The sequence below is a fragment of the Salvelinus alpinus genome, chromosome 4 (assembly GCF_045679555.1).
Source record: "Salvelinus alpinus chromosome 4, SLU_Salpinus.1, whole genome shotgun sequence".
Taxonomy (NCBI): Eukaryota; Metazoa; Chordata; class Actinopteri; order Salmoniformes; family Salmonidae; genus Salvelinus; species Salvelinus alpinus.
Genome location: NC_092089.1, coordinates 2485197 through 2508719, shown reverse-complemented (window position 1 = coordinate 2508719; position 23523 = coordinate 2485197). Strand labels below are relative to the sequence as shown.

The 23523-nt window shown below is 47.4% G+C and overlaps 2 protein-coding genes across 7 annotated transcripts in view; one reads left to right on the top strand and one right to left on the bottom strand.

Moving 5' to 3' along the window:
- LOC139572738 (disintegrin and metalloproteinase domain-containing protein 22-like) overlaps window positions 1-23523 on the top strand; it is a 131420-nt gene that overhangs the window by 95002 nt on the left and 12895 nt on the right. For all 4 annotated transcript variants that reach the window (XM_071395468.1, XM_071395469.1, XM_071395467.1 and 1 more), the window contains 11 exons: window positions 8843-8912; window positions 9227-9303; window positions 9978-10052; window positions 10298-10369; window positions 11444-11610; window positions 14335-14419; window positions 14538-14628; window positions 14773-14824; window positions 19464-19563; window positions 19778-19849; window positions 19964-20056. In XM_071395468.1, the coding sequence (XP_071251569.1) occupies window positions 8843-8912; window positions 9227-9303; window positions 9978-10052; window positions 10298-10369; window positions 11444-11610; window positions 14335-14419; window positions 14538-14628; window positions 14773-14824; window positions 19464-19563; window positions 19778-19849; window positions 19964-20056 (954 nt within the window). The remainder of the gene's footprint in view (window positions 1-8842; window positions 8913-9226; window positions 9304-9977; window positions 10053-10297; window positions 10370-11443; window positions 11611-14334; window positions 14420-14537; window positions 14629-14772; window positions 14825-19463; window positions 19564-19777; window positions 19850-19963; window positions 20057-23523) is intronic.
- LOC139572743 (claudin-12-like) lies at window positions 4649-8700 on the bottom strand. Of its 3 annotated transcripts, none has more exons than XM_071395480.1 (3): window positions 8508-8700; window positions 7288-7540; window positions 4649-7124 (listed from the first exon to the last, which is right to left on the bottom strand). In XM_071395480.1, exons 2-3 carry the CDS (start codon window positions 7504-7506, stop codon window positions 6318-6320), a joined length of 1026 nt encoding a protein of 341 aa, XP_071251581.1. In that variant the 5' UTR covers window positions 7507-7540; window positions 8508-8700; the 3' UTR covers window positions 4649-6317. The 3 variants fall into 3 exon arrangements, with proteins under 3 accessions (XP_071251581.1, XP_071251578.1, XP_071251580.1); XM_071395477.1 differs by having other exon boundaries at window positions 7288-7545; window positions 8508-8657; XM_071395479.1 differs by having other exon boundaries at window positions 7288-7545; window positions 8241-8651.

Here is a 23523-nt window from a genome sequence, read left to right as displayed (position 1 = left end):
GTCTTGGTTCAGAAGAGTGTAGCCAGGGTTATCAGAACAATATGTCTGTCTTGGTTCAGAAGAGTGTAGCCAGGGTTATCAGAACAATATGTCTGTCTTGGTTCAGAGTGTAGCCAGGGTTACCAGAACAATATGTCTGTCTTGGTTCAGAAGAGTGTAGCCAGTGTTATCAGAACAATATGTCTGTCTTGGTTCAGAAGAGTGTAGCCAGGGTTATCAGAACAATATGTCTGTCTTGGTTCAGAGTGTAGCCAGTGTTACCAGAACAATATGTCTGTCTTGGTTCAGAAGAGTGTAGCCAGTGTTATCAGAACAATATGTCTGTCTTGGTTCAGAAGAGTGTAGCCAGGGTTATCAGAACAATATGTCTGTCTTGGTTCAGAGTGTAGCCAGTGTTATCAGAACAATATGTCTGTCTTGGTTCAGAAGAGTGTAGCCAGGGTTATCAGAACAATATGTCTGTCTTGGTTCAGAAGAGTGTAGCCAGGGTTATCAGAACAATATGTCTGTCTTGGTTCAGAAGAGTGTAGCCAGGGTTATCAGAACAATATGTCTGTCTTGGTTCAGAGTGTAGCCAGGGTTACCAGAACAATATGTCTGTCTTGGTTCAGAGTGTAGCCAGGGTTACCAGAACAATATGTCTGTCTTGGTTCAGAGTGTAGCCAGTGTTACCAGAACAATATGTCTGTCTTGGTTCAGAGTGTAGCCAGGGTTATCAGAACAATATGTCTGTCTTGGTTCAGAGTGTAGCCAGGGTTACCAGAACAATATGTCTGTCTTGGTTCAGAGTGTAGCCAGGGTTACCAGAACAATATGTCTGTCTTGGTTCAGAGTGTAGCCAGGGTTACCAGAACAATATGTCTGTCTTGGTTCAGAGTGTAGCCAGGGTTACCAGAACAATATGTCTGTCTTGGTTCAGAAGAGTGTAGCCAGGGTTATCAGAACAATATGTCTGTCTTGGTTCAGAGTGTAGCCAGGGTTACCAGAACAATATGTCTGTCTTGGTTCAGAAGAGTGTAGCCAGGGTTATCAGAACAATATGTCTGTCTTGGTTCAGAAGAGTGTAGCCAGGGTTATCAGAACAATATGTCTGTCTTGGTTCAGAGTGTAGCCAGGGTTACCAGAACAATATGTCTGTCTTGGTTCAGAAGAGTGTAGCCAGGGTTATCAGAACAATATGTCTGTCTTGGTTCAGAGTGTAGCCAGGGTTATCAGAACAATATGTCTGTCTTGGTTCAGAGTGTAGCCAGGGTTACCAGAACAATATGTCTGTCTTGGTTCAGAAGAGTGTAGCCAGTGTTATCAGAACAATATGTCTGTCTTGGTTCAGAGTGTAGCCAGGGTTACCAGAACAATATGTCTGTCTTGGTTCAGAAGAGTGTAGCCAGTGTTACTAGAACAATATGTCTGTCTTGGTTCAGAGTGTAGCCAGGGTTACCAGAACAATATGTCTGTCTTGGTTCAGAGTGTAGCCAGGGTTACCAGAACAATATGTCTGTCTTGGTTCAGAAGAGTGTAGCCAGGGTTACCAGAACAATATGTCTGTCTTGGTTCAGAAGAGTGTAGCCAGGGTTATCAGAACAATATGTCTGTCTTGGTTCAGAGTGTAGCCAGGGTTATCAGAACAATATGTCTGTCTTGGTTCAGAGTGTAGCCAGGGTTACCAGAACAATATGTCTGTCTTGGTTCAGAAGAGTGTAGCCAGGGTTACCAGAACAATATGTCTGTCTTGGTTCAGAGTGTAGCCAGGGTTATCAGAACAATATGTCTGTCTTGGTTCAGAAGAGTGTAGCCAGGGTTACCAGAACAATATGTCTGTCTTGGTTCAGAAGAGTGTAGCCAGGGTTACCAGAACAATATGTCTGTCTTGGTTCAGAAGAGTGTAGCCAGGGTTACCAGAACAATATGTCTGTCTTGGTTCAGAGTGTAGCCAGGGTTATCAGAACAATATGTCTGTCTTGGTTCAGAGTGTAGCCAGGGTTACCAGAACAATATGTCTGTCTTGGTTCAGAAGAGTGTAGCCAGGGTTACCAGAACAATATGTCTGTCTTGGTTCAGAAGAGTGTAGCCAGGGTTATCAGAACAATATGTCTGTCTTGGTTCAGAGTGTAGCCAGGGTTACCAGAACAATATGTCTGTCTTGGTTCAGAGTGTAGCCAGTGTTACTAGAACAATATGTCTGTCTTGGTTCAGAGTGTAGCCAGGGTTACCAGAACAATATGTCTGTCTTGGTTCAGAAGAGTGTAGCCATTGTTATCAGAACAATATGTCTGTCTTGGTTCAGAGTGTAGCCAGGGTTACCAGAACAATATGTCTGTCTTGGTTCAGAAGAGTGTAGCCAGTGTTATCAGAACAATATGTCTGTCTTGGTTCAGAAGAGTGTAGCCAGGGTTATCAGAACAATATGTCTGTCTTGGTTCAGAAGAGTGTAGCCAGTGTTATCAGAACAATATGTCTGTCTTGGTTCAGAAGAGTGTAGCCAGGGTTACTAGAACAATATGTCTGTCTTGGTTCAGAAGAGTGTAGCCAGTGTTATCAGAACAATATGTCTGTCTTGGTTCAGAAGAGTGTAGCCAGTGTTATCAGAACAATATGTCTGTCTTGGTTCAGAGTGTAGCCAGGGTTATCAGAACAATATGTCTGTCTTGGTTCAGAAGAGTGTAGCCAGTGTTATCAGAACAATATGTCTGTCTTGGTTCAGAAGAGTGTAGCCAGTGTTATCAGAACAATATGTCTGTCTTGGTTCAGAAGAGTGTAGCCAGGGTTACTAGAACAATATGTCTGTCTTGGTTCAGAGTGTAGCCAGGGTTACCAGAACAATATGTCTGTCTTGGTTCAGAGTGTAGCCAGGGTTACCAGAACAATATGTCTGTCTTGGTTCAGAGTGTAGCCAGGGTTATCAGAACAATATGTCTGTCTTGGTTCAGAGTGTAGCCAGGGTTACCAGAACAATATGTCTGTCTTGGTTCAGAAGAGTGTAGCCAGGGTTATCAGAACAATATGTCTGTCTTGGTTCAGAGTGTAGCCAGGGTTACCAGAACAATATGTCTGTCTTGGTTCAGAGTGTAGCCAGGGTTACCAGAACAATATGTCTGTCTTGGTTCAGAGTGTAGCCAGGGTTATCAGAACAATATGTCTGTCTTGGTTCAGAAGAGTGTAGCCAGGGTTACCAGAACAATATGTCTGTCTTGGTTCAGAGTGTAGCCAGGGTTATCAGAACAATATGTCTGTCTTGGTTCAGAAGAGTGTAGCCAGTCCTTACCAGAACAATATGTCTGTCTTGGTTCAGAGTGTAGCCAGGGTTATCAGAACAATATGTCTGTCTTGGTTCAGAAGAGTGTAGCCAGGGTTATCAGAACAATATGTCTGTCTTGGTTCAGAGTGTAGCCAGGGTTATCAGAACAATATGTCTGTCTTGGTTCAGAGTGTAGCCAGGGTTACCAGAACAATATGTCTGTCTTGGTTCAGAGTGTAGCCAGGGTTACCAGAACAATATGTCTGTCTTGGTTCAGAGTGTAGCCAGGGTTACCAGAACAATATGTCTGTCTTGGTTCAGAGTGTAGCCAGTGTTACCAGAACAATATGTCTGTCTTGGTTCAGAAGAGTGTAGCCAGGGTTATCAGAACAATATGTCTGTCTTGGTTCAGAGTGTAGCCAGGGAACAGTTCTTAGTGGACCTCAGCCTTCGGTGACAGCTAGCCTCTCAGCGGGTTGCTAACGCTCGCGGTTCACTCTGTCTGTCGCGTCTGTCACTCCAAGATGTGACAGCGGACTTCCTGGGGTCAGACAAGGCTATGTGTGTGTGTGTGTGTCTGTCTGTCTGTGATGAGGCAGCATGCTGTCATCACCATCTCTGAATCAAACAATAATAAAAAACTGACCTGGTGAGAAAAACTGAAAATTAAAAAGTGCTGTCAGGTTTTTCTAGGCTCTATATTTCAATGTACTGTGTCACTATGTGTCGCTGACTGTGTAAATATGTCGCTGACTGTGTAAATAGGATGGGCCAGCAACCAACACTGCTCCCTGGAATATGTACGAATCATAGCCTATTAGCTCGTAAAGGATTTTTAAAATAAATCCTTTAAAATGCACTTTCTATTCCCGAAGGCCACAAAATGTATCATTTCCATCCGTCTTTCAATTAGCAACTCATTGGGTGAGTTACAGGGACCCATCCAGCCTTATCAGTGCAGATCAAGGCGAGGATACATATGGGATGTCCTGCTGGGAAGCCAAGTGAACAGACCTTACAGCCCATTAATCACTACTCTGACTGATCAATAAAGTGCCAAAGTGGAGCAATAACCAGCTGACACAGCACTAACCCTGAGGACCGGAAACAACCTATTACCCTGCTGCTTGTAATCCAATCTGCCTGCCAGATAAACCCAGCTCCATCTCAACCAGCCCTCTCTGTCTCTCAGCCTTTTGGCTGAACAGTTTCACCCAGTTCAAATCACAGCACACCAGGCTAAATGACTCCAACTAATACATTCACTCAGAATCACTGCAAACAGGTGACTAATTTTAGTGTGGCCTTTCTCTGGCCCTGTTAATCATGTTAAGTACTTAGTAACGGTAAATACATCTCTGGTGGTACTGTGACACCAGTATTAGTCATCGTCGGCCGTGGCGAGGAACACAGTTTAATTAGATAAAAATTTTATTGAGAAAAAGGTCTGGTGAACAAAGATATTTTCCATAGAGATAAGGACATTAGACTGTACATGCAGTACTGCAACAGAGAGAGCATGTCGGATACGTTACGGCTGATTTAAAGGGTATTTAAGATTAAGTCAACACACGAGTTAGAGGACAGTTTGGTCAAAACTAGTGTTTAGGAATAGAATGCAACATAAATCACAGAATCCTCTTCCTCTAGATTGTAGAATCAGAAGACCAGTGCATTCAGTCAGTGTTCTACCATTTTAGAACCAGCACAGCCAATGTGATGTTACAGTGTAGTGAACCCCCCCTTCATGTGAAATCAATGACAGTTTATTTAACCTTTATTTAACTAGGCAAGTCAGTTAAGAACACACTCTTATTTACAATGACGGCCTACCCCGGACAATGCTGGGCCAATTGTGCGCCGCCCTATGGGACTCCCGATCATGGAGCTACAGCCTGGAATCAAACCAGGGTCTGTAGTGACACCTCTAGCACTGAGATGCAGTGCCTTAGACCGCTGCACCACTCGGGAGCCCAGTAGTGGATGAATGAAGCGGAAACAAGAGTAGCTCTACGTTTGCTTACACAGCTCAGTGTAGACTGACAGTTTGACAAAAAGAACAGGCAACAGATGATGGCAGTGTACCTAAAATAAGATGTTCATTTTGACGTTGCTTTGGTCTGAGTAGCAGACAGAGCCACAGAGCAGTATGTGTTCTGGTTCAATCATCTCTCCAGGCACCTTAACGAAGGAGACACGTCAACAACTACCTTCCTGATATAGCACTTTCTGACATCTGCTGATGTAAAAAGGGCTTTATACATTTGATTGATATACGGTGACATCATGATATGTGAATTAGATACAAAATGATCTAATTTATGTCTACATATAAAAAGTCATGGCCTTAGAGCCACTGCTGTACTGTTGATGGGTAAATAGGATGAGAGTCATTTGGACATTCCCATGTCATCTCACATGTCACAGCATATTATATCTCCAACGCCCAAAAACAGCATGTGTATGAAACTAGCAGAACAAAAGAAACAGTAACATGTTACAGTATTCTCAGTATTAGTACAACAAACACAGAATAACTAAGCAATGTTCTGAACAAGGCACAGCAGTAGTATTTCTTCACAGACCAACAATATGAACAACACACATTAAAACAACAGGCACAACAAAGACATCACAGTCAGTTAGTGTCACTCCCTTTAACCTCACTACATCAAGTTACCTCACAGTTAAAGTACAGTTTAGTTCATTTGTTAGCAGTTGAAATATTAGTGAACACAATATACACAGTGTAGAAATGCTATGAGGTTTCAAGCAGATTTACATTAAGAGATGTACAAATAGGTGCGATTAGAAAATATTGTCTTCAATCAAAATGTAACAGTGAATTCAGACTTCATTATGGGGCATCTCTGGTGTCCTTTCACCAGATGTGGAGCCTGCATACTAAACGGTGTCTAACCGTGCAGTGCTTGGTTGAGTGACGCAGAGTTGTATTTCTAGTGCAGACTGACCAACAGTCATATCCTTCATTTATATTGCACTGACAGTACACACCCTTTACAGGAGACAGGACAGCTAAATGGAACCAGGACTCAGTGTTCTTGCAGCAGCCCTCACTCCCTCAGAGGCCTTGTGTTAGAACAGGGATGTCTATCTCTATGCCAGACATGCGTGAGCGTGTGGAGTAGCGGTGGCCTACGTAGCTGGGGGCGTAGCCCACCTGAGAGGGGGCATAACTCTGGGACGGGGCATAGCTGTAAGCCTGGTTCTGCCCCACCTCTGACCCATACCCATCTGGGGCTGACATCTGGGACATATAGACCTGCTGGGGCTGCTGGGCCAGTGGGGCTATGCTCTGAGGGTAGCCCTGGGAGGGAGCGTAGGGCTGGGCATCCATCACAGTGGGGACGTACCCCTGTGGAGGGAAGGTCTGAGGGGGTCCGTAGATGGGTGAGGGGGGGTACCCGTTGGCTGTGAGGGGCTGGGTGGAGAGGGAGTTAGGGAGTGTGGGTAGAGGCAGCCAGAAGGGAGAGGGTAGCTTCTTACACATGCAGTACCACATGAACATCAGCAGGGCGGCGAGCATGAGGCCACCGGAACAGCCGATGGCCACGTAGACCGCGAACCCGTCTGAGAAGATGCGGTCGTACTTGATGTTCATCTCTTTGGTCCGGAACAGGAACCACACGGAGGGCGCCAGGGCGATAGCACCGCCCAGGAACAGGAACATCCCGGCCACTAGGTGGCAGCCTGCGCTGTTGACCAGACAGCGGGTACTCTTGATGTCTGTCTCAGCCTTATCAGAGCAGCAGCAGGTCTTAGACATGCCTGCCATACACAGCACCAGGGCCAGGGAGCCAAACAGTAGCCCAGTTGGCAGGCAGAACTGGAGCAGTCTCAGGTCCAACTGGTCCACTTTAGAATACCACTGTGGGGAGAAGGAATAAATGAGAAATGATTTATGCAAATCTCAAATGGCACCATGTTTCCTGTATAGTGCACTACTCTAGAGCCCTATGTGGCAGTGCACCATATGGGGGGAATATGGGATGCTGTATGTCCTTATGATTGTGCGATCATCAGACCCGTACCTCTGAGTCGTAGTAGTAGCAGCCAGAGTAGCCATCTTGTTTCACACACTTGGCCCACAGGCCGTCATAGACGCTGATGTTCTTGGCGTTTTTGTTGAAGGTGACAAGTCGTGTCACTCGCCACTGTGGGATCAGCGCCGCCACAGCGATGCCGCCCACGGAGATGAAGGCGATGATGAAGGAGAAGGCATTGGTGGCGTGGATGTCCCAGCACGACATAGCCGCCGCAGACAGGTGATGTCAACAGGACTTCCTGTTCTTTTGGATAAAGAGAGAAAGGGAAAACGAGGGAGATCAGTACTCAGTCAGATGAACTGGTCATCCAGATTTAGAGGCCTGTTTAGCTCTGAATATAAATATGTGACAGAGCATTTCCTATTCTGCATGGCAGGGAGACCTTTCTGCTTGACAACAATCCACAGCATTACACTGTACTCTTGAAAACAGCATCAAAGTTTACTCCACTGAGGGAGGTGACCCAGCTAGAGGCAAACCCCTTATATGTTCCTATTCACTAACACAGTTGACCTAGAATCTGCATGCGACTTAAAACAATGCTCTCATTTCATTGGAACTCAGACACTTACAAACTAAGCCTATTAGGCAAGTACTGTAGTACTACTCCACAACAGGGGCTGTCCAGAAAAACAATGGACAATAGACTGGACTACCCTTTACTACCGTTGACAATGGTTGTTGCACCGTAATGCCTCTCAATGCAGTAAACTCAATTGTCTCAAAGTAGAACCCGTTATTTACCAATGTGTAACTGGCTCACTATGTTTACAGCGCTGCAATATAACGTTAACTTACTGTGTGGATGTTCTACTGAGCAGACTGGCATAACATGACAGGCACGTAATAAGAATTCAGTTGTGAATGTGTGTAGTCAGTGCGCAGCTAGCTTAATTAGCTAGCTATCATTCAATTAGCTAGCTAGCCTACTAACTTACTTTAGTTGTTCTCCCCGTATGCTTGTGAAGTTGTGGATATGTAATTTAGCTGTGATGTCTTCTACATACAGTTCTTCAAACAATGTTGATACAAGCTAGCAATCATTAACCAGCTGACTAGTTAGCTAACGTTAGCTAATAATAAGTTAACGTTAGCTAGAAACCTGTTGCGCCCTCGATTGTCGAAAAAATGGGACTAGCTAGCTAAACGCTAGAGCTCACAGAAGCTCAACTGACTCTATGAAAAAGAGAGGTCGAACTTCATACCTTTGATTATTGTAACGTTAACGCGTTTATTAGGGAGAAATCGCAGCCATTCCAAATTGTTGTTGAGTTTTTCAGTTCCAAGGAGCTGTTTCCCGTCCGTAGCGCACTCGCTTCTTACGCGTCCCCGTGGTTGGCAAGAGAATGTGACGTCACCCGCGCGTTCATATTCACATTGTACTGGCCTGGGACTGTGTGGTTGACTGATGATGACAGACAGCGCACTTTATTCAGTTTATATGAATATACATGGTTGGATGATTTTTTTTAAATATATACAAAAAAAGAGAGAAAATAATGAATTATGACCCTCCACCTTTCTTTCTAATGTCTTGCAGGGTGATGTCCAGATCCACATGATCTATAAATCAGCAGGAGAAGAGGCAGCAGCTTACTTCCTTCCTAATGGTAAGGTATCTGCTGTAAGAGTTATGAGGGGTTGATTAAATTAACAAACTATTGGAAAACTGATAAATGAAATAAATATTGCAAAACTGATCGTTTTGGCCACACTATCTGATTGGTTACCATAAGTTGCAGCTGAACCAATATCCAGTATCAGAGCCTTAGGCCTATAGAAACACATAAGCCTGAGTAAACATAATATAGAACTGCATAGCTTGGTTACTGTTAGATGTGGAGAATGTTATAGTGAATGTTATAACCCTATACGCTAACAAACAATAATACACTAACCCTCCTTTGTTTTTGTTTTTCCCCAGTTGACCTCCCAGAGCCTCCTTTCCCCAGCCCTCCATTTCCTGGGTCAAAGGTCGTCCACAGGAGGAAGAAGAGACAGGTGAGTGAGAACTGTGGAATGCCCCAGGTTTTCCTCCTACTATCCTTATGGTCACAGTTATGGATGAGTCATAATTGACTGTAACTGGGGAAGGAATGCTGAGAAAGGATTCATCTTGAGTTCAGTCGTGTGTGTGGTGTGTGTGTGTACTATATAATCATGCATGCTTATGTGTGTCTATATGATCTTCGCGTTGTTGACTTTGCATTCTGTATGTTAATTCACTGAGGTAGAAAGGAAGGTGATTTCCTTGTCACCCCTCTCATTCTCTTCTTATAAAATATTCACCATGTGAATGAAGGTTGTTCTCTGTGGCTCCTCATCCTCCACTGCCTGCAGACAGACAAACTGGTGTGGATGTGTCTGCATCTCTCCCTCTCTCCCTCTCTCTCTCTCTCGCTCTCTCTCTGTTCTCTTGCTTTTTTTTCTCTTTTTATCCCCTGAGAGCTATATAGACAGGGGTTACAGGAAAGCACAGACAGACCAGATGCGGTTGAAACATTCCATCATCCCAGCATCATTCTTCCTGTTTCTATGATGGGTTTTGGTGGAAACAGTCATCATACAAATATAATGTTTTTACAGTAAGAGAGAGAGAGAGTTTTAATGCGTGTGTGTGTGTGTTTGTGTTAGATCCATTGAAGCTTACAGTCTGCTCTGTGTTGCTCTCGTAGGCCCCGCGGGTTGGAGGCAGTGTGGCCGAGGAGACCAAGTACATCGAGCTGATGGTGATCAATGACCATCTGATGGTGAGAGCAGTCCGTCTGTGTGTGTTTATGATTATGTGTGTGTGTGCTCTTTCTTTCACTGATGTTACCCCAATAGAGAAGCTAGGGGTTCAGGTATAAGGCTGACTATCTCTCTCTCTCTCTCTCTCTCTCTCTCTCTCTCTCTCTCTCTCTCTCTCTCTCTCTCTCTCTCTCTCTCTCTCTCTCTCTCTCTCTCTCTCTCTCTCTCTCTCTCTCTCTCTCTCTCTCTCTCTCTCTCTCTCTAGTATAAAAAGCATCGTCTCTCTGTTGGTCAGACGAATAACTACGCTAAGTCTGTGGTCAATATGGCTGATATGGTAAGTTGCCTAAACATAATCTTTTTGATATTGGATATTTTGTCAGCTAGCAGTGGCTATCTGGCCTCCATGAGCTACATGAGCCTAGAGACAGTAGACTCATCTGGTCTTTAGAATCTCAACTGATCAAGGGCGGAATCTTCAGTGTCACCGTCTGCAACGATAACTGGTCTCCTCAGCCCCGTCTGTCTGCTGTGCTGCTGAAATCTGATAGGCCCATTGCAGAGGAACAGGGTCACATTTGAAAGCTGATAGGCTGGTGGAAAAGGGTCATATCTGTTTGCGTGCCCTTGAGATTTAGTGATGACATAAAAAGGATGCTATATAGGGAATGGTGTGTGTTTGATAGTTGTTTTGTTTTAAGAATAGAACTGAAAGCGTGATTTAATGGAATGTTCTTGGCTTACTGTGCAACCACAAACAGACAGACAGGCCTAAATACAGACAACAGTGACCCTTCCTGTACCCTCCCTCTCCTCTGTGCATCAGTCCATCCCTCGCTCCTCTCTGCGCACCTGAGCCTAAAAACAAACAACAATCGTCCCCTCCCTTCCTCTCCTCCATCAATCCTCTCCTTTCTCCCCTCTCCATCTCTGTCCATATGAGACTACTGCTGGTATTCAGCTAAATCACTCAGTCTTTACAGGTGTCCTTTCCTCCCTCCCCTCACCGTCTCCACTGTTTATCTGGGCAGTCAAACAGGTTGTTTAATAGATTTTCATCCTATTCAGGCAAACATGTTCTCTCACTGTACCACTCGTCCCCATTGTGTCCTTTGAAGAGACTATTAGCCTCTGTTGATTCTGTCTGGCCACGGAGCAGTGTTCTCATAAGCTGCTCAGATTAGAATCACAAACACTACCGTTATTTGTTGTTATCCCCCCAGACATAAGTCTGTTGGAATGGATGTCGTCATTACATCTGTCAGTTTTGAAAATCATTTAGGTCATTTAAGTAGTTTTATAGGAAATGTTTTGATGTCAGTCAATTCTCAAGAGACAGACAGCACCGTATTTCCTGCAGCTGTTCTGTTGGTCTGATGTTTGGTGTTCTGATGTCACCCTCCCTTCCCAGATCTTCAAGGAGCAGCTCAACACCCGCATCGTGCTGGTTGCCATGGAGACGTGGGCGGCTGACAACCGGTTCAACATCGACGACGACCCCATGGTGACCTTGAGGGAGTTCATGAAGTACAGACGAGACTTCATCAAGGAGAAGTGTGACTCCGTGCATCTTTTCTCGTAAGCCTGTCTGTCTCTGTTTGGGGTGGGGGAGAGGGGGTGGTATGGGTTCTGTCTGTCTCTGTGGGGTCGGGGAGAGGGGGTGGTATGGGTTCTGTCTGTCTCTGTGGGGTGGGGGAGAGGGGGTGGTATGGGTTCTGTCTGTCTCTGTGGAGTGGGGGAGAGGGGGTGGTATGGGTTCTGTCTGTCTCTGTTTGGGGTGGGGGAGAGGGGGTGGTATGGGTTCTGTCTGTCTCTGTGGGGTGGGGGAGAGGGGGTGGTATGGGTTCTGTCTGTCTCTGAGTGGGGTGGGGGAGAGAGGGTGGTAGGGGTTCTGTCTGTCTCTGTGCGGTGGGGGAGAGGGGGTGGTAGGGGTTCTGTCTGTCTCTATGTGGGGTGGGGGAGAGGGGGTGGTAGGGGTTCTGTCTGTCTCTGTGGGGTGGGGGAGAGGGGGTGGTAGGGGTTCTGTCTGTCTCTGTGGGGTGGGGGAGAGGGGGTGGTATGGGTTCTGTCTGTCTCTGTGGGGTGGGGGAGAGGGGGTGGTATGGGTTCTGTCTGTCTCTGTGGGGTCGGGGAGAGAGGGTGGTAGGGGTTCTGTCTGTCTCTGTGGGGTGGGGGAGAGGGGGTGGTATGGGTTCTGTCTGTCTCTGTGGGGTCGGGGAGAGGGGGTGGTATGGGTTCTGTCTGTCTCTGTGGGGTCGGGGAGAGAGGGTGGTTGGGGTTCTGTCTGTCTCTGTGGGGTGGGGGAGAGAGGATGGTAGGGGTTCTGTCTGTCTCTGTGTGGGGTGGGGGAGAGGGGGTGGTAGGGGTTCTGTCTGTCTCTGTGGGGTGGGGGAGAGGGGGTGGTAGGGGTTCTGTCTGTCTCTGTGGGGTGGGGGAGAGAGGGTGGTAGGGGTTCTGTCTGTCTCTGTGGGGTCGGGGAGAGAGGGTGGTATGGGTTCTGTCTGTCTCTGTGGGGTCGGGGAGAGAGGGTGGTATGGGTTCTGTCTGTCTCTGTGGGGTGGGGGAGAGGGGGTGGTATGGGTTCTGTCTGTCTTTGTAGGGTGGGGGAGAGAGGGTGGTAGGGGTTCTGTCTGTCTCTGTGGGGTCGGGGAGAGAGGGTGGTATGGGTTCTGTCTGTCTCTATGTGGGGTGGGGGAGAGAGGGTGGTAGGGGTTCTGTCTGTCTCTATGTGGGGTGGGGGAGAGGGGGTGGTATGGGTTCTGTCTGTCTCTGTAGGGTGGGGGAGAGAGGGTGGTAGGGGTTCTGTCTGTCTCTATGTGGGGTGGGGGAGAGGGGGTGGTATGGGTTCTGTCTGTCTCTGTTTGGGGTGGGGGAGGGGGGGTGGTATGGGTTCTGTCTGTCTCTGTGGGGTGGGGGAGAGGGGGTGGTATGGTATGGGTTCTGTCTGTCTCTGTGGAGTGGGGGAGAGAGGGTGGTAGGGGTTCTGTCTGTCTCTGTTTGGGGTGGGGGAGAGGGGGTGGTATGGGTTCTGTCTGTCTCTGTGGGGTGGGGGAGAGGGGGTGGTATGGGTTCTGTCTGTCTCTGTGTGGGGTGGGGGAGAGGGGGTGGTATGGGTTCTGTCTGTCTCTGTGTGGGGTGGGGGAGAGGGGGTGGTATGGGTTCTGTCTGTCTCTGTGGGGTGGGGGAGAGGGGGTGGTAGGGGTTCTGTCTGTCTCTGTGGGGTGGGGGAGAGAGGGTGGTAGGGGTTCTGTCTGTCTCTGTTTGGGGTGGGGGAGAGGGGGTGGTATGGGTTCTGTCTGTCTCTGTGGGGTGGGGGAGAGGGGGTGGTATGGGTTCTGTCTGTCTCTGTGTGGGGTGGGGGAGAGGGGGTGGTATGGGTTCTGTCTGTCTCTGTGTGGGGTGGGGGAGAGAGGGTGGTATGGGTTCTGTCTGTCTCTGTGTGGGGTGGGGGAGAGAGGGTGGTAGGGGTTCTGTCTGTCTCTGTGTGGGGTGGGGGAGAGGGGGTGGTATGGGTTCTGTCTGTCTCTGTGTGGGGTGGGGGAGAGGGGGTGGTATGGGTTCTGTCTGTCTCTGTGGGGTGGGGGAGAGGGGGTGGTAGGGGTTCTGTCTGTCTCTGTGGGGTGGGGGAGAGGGGGTGGTATGGGTTCTGTCTGTCTCTGTGGGGTGGGGGAGAGGGGGTGGTATGGGTTCTGTCTGTCTCTGTGGAGTGGGGGAGAGGGTGGTAGGGGTTCTGTCTGTCTCTGTGTGGGGTGGGGGAGAGGGGGTGGTATGGGTTCTGTCTGTCTCTGTGGGGTGGGGGAGAGAGGGTGGTATGGGTTCTGTCTGTCTCTGTGGGGTCGGGGAGAGAGGGTGGTATGGGTTCTGTCTGTCTCTGTGGGGTGGGGGAGAGAGGGTGGTATGGGTTCTGTCTGTCTCTGTGTGGGGTGGGGGAGAGGGGGTGGTATGGGTTCTGTCTGTCTCTGTGGGGTGGGGGAGAGAGGGTGGTATGGGTTCTGTCTGTCTCTGTGGGGTCGGGGAGAGGGGGTGGTATGGGTTCTGTCTGTCTCTGTGTGGGGTGGGGGAGAGAGGGTGGTAGGGGTTCTGTCTGTCTCTGAGTGTGTGTGTGTGGGGGGGAGGTTTGGGGGGTTCTGATGCATTTTAGTCATTTCAAACCATGCTTCCTGTCAGGCTGATCTGTAATAGACTGTCATAGCCCCAAGTGAAAAAGTTAACATTGGCTGTTGGTGACATCCTTATTTGACGGGACAAAAAAGTCTGGGAACCCCGGTTTAGAGATTTAATCACTTCCTCTCTTTTTACCAGAGGGAACCGGTTCCATAGCAGCTGGGGAGGAGCTTCCTATATGGGAGGAGTCTGTTCTCTAACTAAAGGAGGAGGAGTCAACGAGGTAGGCCCCGCTTCAGGATAAAAATGGACCACGATCAGCATCTCTTTTAGGCACAATTTAAGAACATACTCTCTCTCTCTGTTCTCTTTCTTTCTTTTCTCCTCCCTTCCTCTGTCAGTATGGCAAGACAGATGAGATGGCCATAACCCTGGCCCAGTCTCTGGGACAAAACATTGGCATCTTTTCTGACAAGAAGAGGATCCTCAACGGTACAATTCTGTACACGTACACGTACACGTACACAGACACACACACACACACACACTCACAGGCCACACACTCACAGGCCACACACACGCTGGCCACACACACATACTGGCCACACATAGACATGTATGTTGTGTGTTCCACAGGCGAGTGCAAGTGTGATGACCGTTGGTCTGGCTGCATCATGGATGATGTTGGGTAAGTTTAATCTAAAGTACTTTGTTTCCCAAACAACCCGTCGCACACTGCCACGGCAACAGACCCCATCTCCCGCGGCAATGCCGACATTCCAAACGTGTGTTCCCTCTGTGCATCTCTGTGTCGCTGTGATGTCATAGTGTGTTAGTCTCTTAGAGAAGAGGGTTGTCACTATCTGACCATGTTAGAAAGGATGGAAGTACTGCACTTTTAACCACTAACCCTAACTCACCATAACCTTACCCCTAACTCTCACCCTTAAACCTAACCCTCAACCTTAAACCTAACCCTAACCCTGAACCTAACCTTAACTCTGACTAAGAACTAATATCTCATATACTTGTTCATCAGTTCTGATGATAATGCCACCTTTGTTCATCTTAGCCTGGACAGAAAGTGACTACCCAGAAAAACAGTCAGTCTGACTTAGTTGGACATTTAGACAGGGGAAATCATCTGAATTAGGACAAATAATACATTCACAGTGATTATCTTGTTAGTGTTGACTCTTCTAGGACACACGTTCCGCTAGCGGAACCCTTGACAACATTCCGCTGAAAAGGCAGCGCGGGAAATTCAAAAATATTTTTTTGAAATATGTAACTTTCACACATTAACAAGTCCAATACAGCAAATGAAAGATAAACATCTTGTTAATCTACCCATCGTGTCCGATTTAAAAAATGTTTTACAGCGAAAACACAACATATGATTATGTTAGATCACCGCCAAGTCCAAAAAACACACAACCATTTTCCCAGCCAAAGATAGGAGTCACAAAAAGCAGAAATAGAGATAAAATTAATCACTAACCTTTGATGATCTTCATCAGATGACACTCATAGGACATCATGTTATACAACACATGTATGTTTTGTTCGATAATGTGCATATTTATATAAAAAAATCACAGTTTACATTGGCGCCATGTTCAGAAATGCCTCCAAAATATCCTGAGAAATTGCAGAGAGCCACATCAAATAACAGAAATACTCATCATAAACTTTGATGAAAGATACATGTTTTACATAGAATTAAAGATACACTTGTTCTTAATGCATCCGCTGTGTCAGATTTCAAAAAAACTTTACGGAAAAAGCACACCATGCAATAATCTGAGATGGCGCTCAGATATAAACAACATTTCTCCGCCATGTTGGAGTCAACAGAAATACGAAATTACATCATAAATATTCCCTTACCTTTGATGATCTTCATCAGAATGCACTCCCAGGAATCCTAGTTCCACAGTAAATTGTTGTTTTGTTCGATAATGTCCATTATTTATGTCCAAGTAGCTACTTTTGTTGGCACGTTTAGTACACATATCCAAACACTCACGCAGATCCAGGCAGACGTCGGACGAAAACTAAAAAAAGTTATATTACAGGTCGAATAAACTTGTCAAACTAAGTAGAGAATCAATCTTTAGGATGTTGTTATCATAAATATTCAATAACGTTCCAACCGGAGAATTCCTTTGTGTCTATAGAAGTAATGGAACGCAAGTCGATATCATGTGGAATGCGCGTGACCAGGACCTGGCACTCTGCCAGACCACTGACTCAAACAGCTCCCATCCGGCCCCACATCACAGTAGAAGCTTCATTCAACGTTCTACAGACTGTTGACATCTAGTGGAAGGCGTAGGAAGTGCAAACAGATCCATATCCCACTGGGATTTCAATAGGCGATGAGTTGAAAATCGACCAGCCTCAGAATTCTCACTTCCTGTTTGGATTTTTTTCCTGTTTGGATCATATGGCAGGTTTTCGCCTGCCATATGAGTTCTGTTATACTCACAGACATCATTCAAACAGTTTTAGAAACTTCAGAGTGTTTTATATCCAATAGTAATAATAATATGCATATATTAGCATCTGGGACAGAGTAGGAGGCAGTTCACTCAGGGCACGCTATTCATCCAAAGGGAAAATGCTGCCCCCTATCCCTAAAAAGTTTTAACAATGTCTGGAGCATTAGAAAATATTTTAGACTGCATTGTAGTTCAGGAAATGTTCCACTAGATGGCAGTAGAGACTGTTGTTTACTCCAGACATCAGTAACTTCAGGCACTGGACTGTTTGTCCAGGGATTCATATTAGTAATACTATCTGTGAGTGATTGGTCATGTCCTTAACTGCCACGTAGAGTTTCACCAATCACATTCTATGTTCTGAATAATATGTTATACCTCTCTCGGTTAACTGTGGAGCTCTTGTACTGTCCTTGTCAGCCAAATGTTCACCGTTCATTGTGTATTTCTGTGTGTACACGCTTGCTGCTTTGCAGCTTGTGTGGGTGAGTGTATCTATATGGATGCAACTGTGTGTGAGCGCTTTGTGTGTTAGTATGGAGGATGTGTGTCTTTACCCCTCTTCTTTAATACCTCTTGCGTTTCCCCTCAATCCCAAATGGGACAGCAGGTGAGCAGAAGCTTGGCTGGAACGCTGCTCGTGCAGTTTGAACCAATCGGCTGCCTGGAAGGGTTGTCAGTCATCTCAACCTTTCCCATTCCATCCAATAGCATTACAGCCTCTGTGGCTCGACGTCCCGCCGTAGCTTCGTCTTCTTCTTCAGATGATGATGATGCAGTGTAAAGAAATACAGCTCTGTGGTCTGATCTCAGCTGTATTTATTTATGTTCATTATGTACATATATTTTTCAGATTTATTTTCATATATTTTTTCAGTTTTGGGCTGATGTCACTCGCTGAGCACTTTTGGAGCAACGGATTGTACTACTGTTATACTCATAGGGGGATCCCTTTTCCCCCTTAAAGCTTTGACAATGAGCCCTACCCATCATGTCTTGTCCATCTAACCGATTGATACAGTCTGCAATGTCATTCCCGTACGAGACCAATATGATTTATCTCCATTAATACTGTACTCAACAGCACTGACCCCTCTTAGGATTCTATCTTTGATATTGTTATCTGACTTTTGAAACCTCTCCGTGGGGTCAGCATGTCACATGTCAAAGGTCAGAAGTTATTATTTACCCTTTCCCCAGCACATGGCTCTTACCCAGACTCCCTCTCTCTAAGCAGAGGTCAATGGTATTTCAGACACTCGTATTCAATGAGCAAGTATCAGTCACGCCCATTGATGGACTTTTTATTTTCTCTTCTCAGCGCCTGCATGTCTGTTCCTATTAACTAATACTGACAGTCTACTGTGTGGTGGTTCTCTCCATCAAAAGGGTTGGGGTTCTATCTGGGTTCCTTAATTAATGTGTGTGTGTGTGTGTGTGTGTGTGTGTGTGTGTGTGTGTGTGTGTGTGTGTGTGTGTGTGTGTGTGTGTGTGTGTGTGTGTGTGTGTGTGTGTGTGTGTGTGTGTGTGTGTGTGCACAACTGGGTTGTTAGCCAGCCTGGGGGTACCATAATGCACTGGATGAATGAGAGACTTGTGTTTGTATCACCCTGGGTTCCTCTGTGTTAGGTTCTTCATTACTGAGGGTTTTACTATGTTGGGGCACCGCCCACAAATGGGAAATGTTCTTTATCAGTCATCATACACAATCCTCTCTTCATTTAGAGTGTTTAGCGAGAGAGAAGAAGAGACCGAGAGAAACATAGAAAGAAGTAAGGGAGGGTTGATGTATATCTATATTGCCAGTGATTCATTGGAGGTCTCTCTCTCTCTCTATCCCTCTCTCTGTTATTGTGAGCCTTTGTTTGATTGCTAATCAGTATGACTCTCACTACTATTGTAAGTGCTACAATAATCCACACTCAGCTCAGCCCCTTGACTTCCACCATTTCCTTTCTCCGGGAAAGCTCCTGTTGGGCCCAGGATTTGCTGCATTGTGTTTACAGCACTAGCTCCCATTAGCCACTCACTAGCATTACTACTCAAAGCGGATACATATTTGCTGTATCATTTAGCAACAGTGCTATGGCGAGACAGGACAATAGCATCTGAGGCCAAGCCCTGATTGCAGGAATGCAGAGCAGCAAGGGGTCAACACTAACAATGACAGACTAACAACAAAAAGACCCCTGATTGAGTGTCAGTTGCTTACTAGCAAACCAGGTGCTATTGATTACTTCAGGGCAAAGGTGGTCTGCAGAAATGTATTAATTTCAAGTCAATCAATTTCTGCAACAAAAGACACCTTTGTCCTTAAGCTATCAATGGGACCTGATTTCTGCCACCACACATCACTGATTGTGCATAGGTTATGATTCACAACCAGAAGCAACAACAAGGACAACAACAATAATGTGACAAATATTATTTCCTCTACACACCATCAGTCAATATTAATCTTGTATGCCAATGCCATACCGCTACTCTCCCTATTCTTTGACTGTGGTCATCAACAGATAAAAGGTGTGTTATTCTATAGATGGTGGGCTGTAAGGGATTGGATTGGACTGAAATGGAACCAACTCTTAGAATCAGTCAGAAATGTTAGTCAGTCTTGTTCAACACGTTTTGTGGTGAATGTTTCCTTCCTGTTCATATAGGGTAATTTGTAAGTATATACCACACTACTGGCCTTCTCTCTGTAAGGACAACGCTAAAGCAACACAAGAGTGGCACAGTGTGTCTCAGAGGGATGTGTGTTGCTGTTGCCGTGCTGCAGTTGTTTCCACTGTAACTGCGTGACTCTGTGGTTGTGTTGAACAGCTTCTACCTGCCCAAGAGGTTCTCCAACTGCAACGTGGAGGAGTACCATACCTTCCTCAACAGTGGTGGTGGAGCCTGTCTCTTCAACAAACCCATAAAGGTACACACACACACACACACACACACACACACACACACACACACACACACACACACACACACACACACACACACACACACACACACCCCCCTGGAGGGGATAATGAAGAATTTCTTAAATTTCACCTAAAGCACTTAGATTAACCTAACCACTCTCTTTCTCTCTCTCCTCTCTACTCTCTTTCACTCTCCCCCCTCGCTCTCTGTGACTCCAGCTGGTTGACCCTCCAGAGTGTGGGAATGGTTTGGTGGAGCCAGGGGAGGAGTGTGACTGTGGCAGCCCAGCGGTGAGTAGCTGAGAGTGGACAGACATTGGCCCTAGACACCTCTGGTCCTGGAGAATCTACAGGGAACCTTGATTCATATGCGTTTGTTTATATGTGTTTGTGTTCCTTCACTAGGAGTGTGAGAGGGAGGGAGAGAAGTGCTGTCAGAAGTGTACACTCACACAAGGCTCAAAGTGTAGCGACGGACTCTGCTGTAACAACTGTCAGGTACAGGACACTATGCATTGTCACAACACGCATATACAGTGGGGCAAAAAAGTATTTAGTCAGCCACCAATTGTGCAAGTTCTCCCACTTAAAAAGATGAGAGAGGCCTGTAATTTTCATCATAGGTACACTTCAACTATGACAGACAAAATGAGAGAAAAAAAATCCAGAAAATCACATTGTAGGATTTTTAATGAATTTATTTGCAAATTATGGTGGAAAATAAGTATTTGGTCAATAACAAAAGTTTATCTCAATACTTTGTTATATACCCTTTGTTGGCAATGACAGAGGTCAAACGTTTTCTGTAAGTCTTCACAAGGTTTTCACACACTGTTGCTGGTATTTTGGCCCATTCCTCCATGCAGATCTCCTCTAGAGCAGTGATGTTTTGGGGCTGTTGCTGGGCAACACGGACTTTCAACTCCCTCCAAAGATTTTCTATGGGGTTGAGATCTGGAGACTGGCTATGCCACTCCAGGACCTTGAAATGCTTCTTACGAAGCCACTCCTTCGTTGCCCGGGCGGTGTGTTTGGGATCATTGTCATGCTGAAAGACCCAGCCACGTTTCATCTTCAATGCCCTTGCTGATGGAAGGAGGTTTTCACTCAAAATCTCACGATACATGGCCCCATTCATTCTTTCCTTTACACGGATCAGTCGTCCTGGTCCCTTTGCAGAAAAACAGCCCCAAAGCATAATGTTTCCACCCCCATGCTTCACAGTAGGTATGGTGTTCTTTGGATGCAACTCAGCATTCTTTGTCCTCCAAACACGACGAGTTGAGTTTTTACCAAAAAGTTATATTTTGGTTTCATCTGACCATATGACATTCTCCCAATCTTCTTCTGGATCATCCAAATGCTCTCTAGCAAACTTCAGACGGGCCTGGACATGTACTGGCTTAAGCAGGGGGACACGTCTGGCACTGCAGGATTTGAGTCCCTGGCGGCGTAGTGTGTTACTGATGGTAGGCTTTGTTACTTTGGTCCCAGCTCTCTGCAGGTCATTCACTAGGTCCCCCTGTGTGGTTCTGGGATTTTTGCTCACCGTTCTTGTGATCATTTTGACCCCACGGGGTGAGATCTTGCGTGGAGCCCCAGATCGAGGGAGATTATCAGTGGTCTTGTATGTCTTCCATTTCCTAATAATTGCTCCCACAGTTGATTTCTTCAAACCAAGCTGCTTACCTATTGCAGATTCAGTCTTTCCAGCCTGGGGCAGGTCTACAATTTTGTTTCTGGTGTCCTTTGACAGCTCTTTGGTCTTGGCCATAGTGGAGTTTGGAGTGTGACTGTTTGAGGTTGTGGACAGGTGTCTTTTATACTGATAACAAGTTCAAACAGGTGCCATTAATACAGGTAACGAGTGGAGGACAGGAGGAGCCTCTTAAAGAAGAAGTTACAGGTCTGTGAGAGCCAGAAATCTTGCTTGCTTCCACCATAATTTGCAAATAAATTCATTAACAATCCTACAATGTGATTTTCTGGATTTTTTTTCTCATTTTGTCTGTCATAGTTGAAGCGTACCTATGATGAAAATTACAGGCCTCTCTCATATTTTTAAGTGGGAGAACTTGCACAATTGGTGGCTGACTAAATACTTTTTTGCCCCACTGTATGCACATATGCATAATCAATCAATGAAATGTATTTATAAAGCCCTTTTTACATCAGCAAATGTCATGAAGTGTTATACAGAAACCCAGCCTAAAACCCCAAACAGCAAGCAATACAGTTGTAGAGAACGGTGGCTTGGAAAAACTCCCTAGAAAGGCAGGAACCTAGAGAGGAACCAGGCTCTGAGGGGGTGCCAGTCCTCTTCTGGCTGTGCCGGGTGGAGAGGAACCAGGCTCTGAGGGGGTGCCAGTCCTCTTCTGGCTGTGCCAGGTGGAGAGGAACCAGGCTCTGAGGGGGTGCCAGTCCTCTTCTGGCTGTGCCAGGTGGAGAGGAACCAGGCTCTGAGGGGGTGCCAGTCCTCTTCTGGCTGTGTCGGGTGGAGAGGAACCAGGCTCTGAGGGGGTGCCAGTCCTCTTCTGGCTGTGTCGGGTGGAGAGGAACCAGGCTCTGAGGTGGTGCCAGTCCTCTTCTGGCTGTGTCGGGTGGAGAGGAACCAGGCTCTGAGGGGGTGCCAGTCCTCTTCTGGCTGTGCCGGGTGGAGAGGAACCAGGCTCTGAGGGGGTGCCAGTCCTCTTCTGGCTGTGTCGGGTGGAGAGGAACCAGGCTCTGAGGGGGTGCCAGTCCTCTTCTGGCTGTGCCGGGTGGAGAGGAACCAGGCTCTGAGGGGGTGCCAGTCCTCTTCTGGCTGTGCCGGGTGGAGAGGAACCAGGCTCTGAGGGGGTGCCAGTCCTCTTCTGGCTGTGCCGGGTGGAGAGGAACCAGGCTCTGAGGGGGTGCCAGTCCTCTTCTGGCTGTGCCGGGTGGAGAGGAACCAGGCTCTGAGGGGGTGCCAGTCCTCTTCTGGCTGTGCCGGGTGGAGAGGAACCAGGCTCTGAGGGGGTGCCAGTCCTCTTCTGGCTGTGTCGGGTGGAGAGGAACCAGGCTCTGAGGGGGTGCCAGTCCTCTTCTGGCTGTGCCGGGTGGAGAGGAACCAGGCTCTGAGGGGGTGCCAGTCCTATTCTGGCTGTGCCGGGTGGAGAGGAACCAGGCTCTGAGGGGGTGCCAGTCCTCTTCTGGCTGTGCCGGGTGGAGAGGAACCAGGCTCTGAGGGGGTGCCAGTCCTCTTCTGGCTGTGTCGGGTGGAGAGGAACCAGGCTCTGAGGGGGTGCCAGTCCTCTTCTGGCTGTGCCGGGTGGAGAGGAACCAGGCTCTGAGGGGGTGCCAGTCCTCTTCTGGCTGTGCCGGGTGGAGAGGAACCAGGCTCTGAGGGGGTGCCAGTCCTCTTCTGGCTGTGCCGGGTGGAGAGGAACCAGGCTCTGAGGGGGTGCCAGTCCTCTTCTGGCTGTGCCGGGTGGAGAGGAACCAGGCTCTGAGGGGGTGCCAGTCCTCTTCTGGCTGTGCCGGGTGGAGAGGAACCAGGCTCTGAGGGGGTGCCAGTCCTCTTCTGGCTGTGTCGGGTGGAGAGGAACCAGGCTCTGAGGGGGTGCCAGTCCTCTTCTGGCTGTGCCGGGTGGAGAGGAACCAGGCTCTGAGGGGGTGCCAGTCCTATTCTGGCTGTGCCGGGTGGAGAGGAACCAGGCTCTGAGGGGGTGCCAGTCCTCTTCTGGCTGTGCCGGGTGGAGAGGAACCAGGCTCTGAGGGGGTGCCAGTCCTCTTCTGGCTGTGCCAGGTGGAGAGGAACCAGGCTCTGAGGTGGTGCCAGTCCTCTTCTGGCTGTGCCAGGTGGAGAGGAACCAGGCTCTGAGGTGGTGCCAGTCCTCTTCTGGCTGTGCCAGGTGGAGAGGAACCAGGCTCTGAGGGGGTGCCAGTCCTCTTCTGGCTGTGCCGGGTGGAGAGGAACCAGGCTCTGAGGTGGTGCCAGTCCTCTT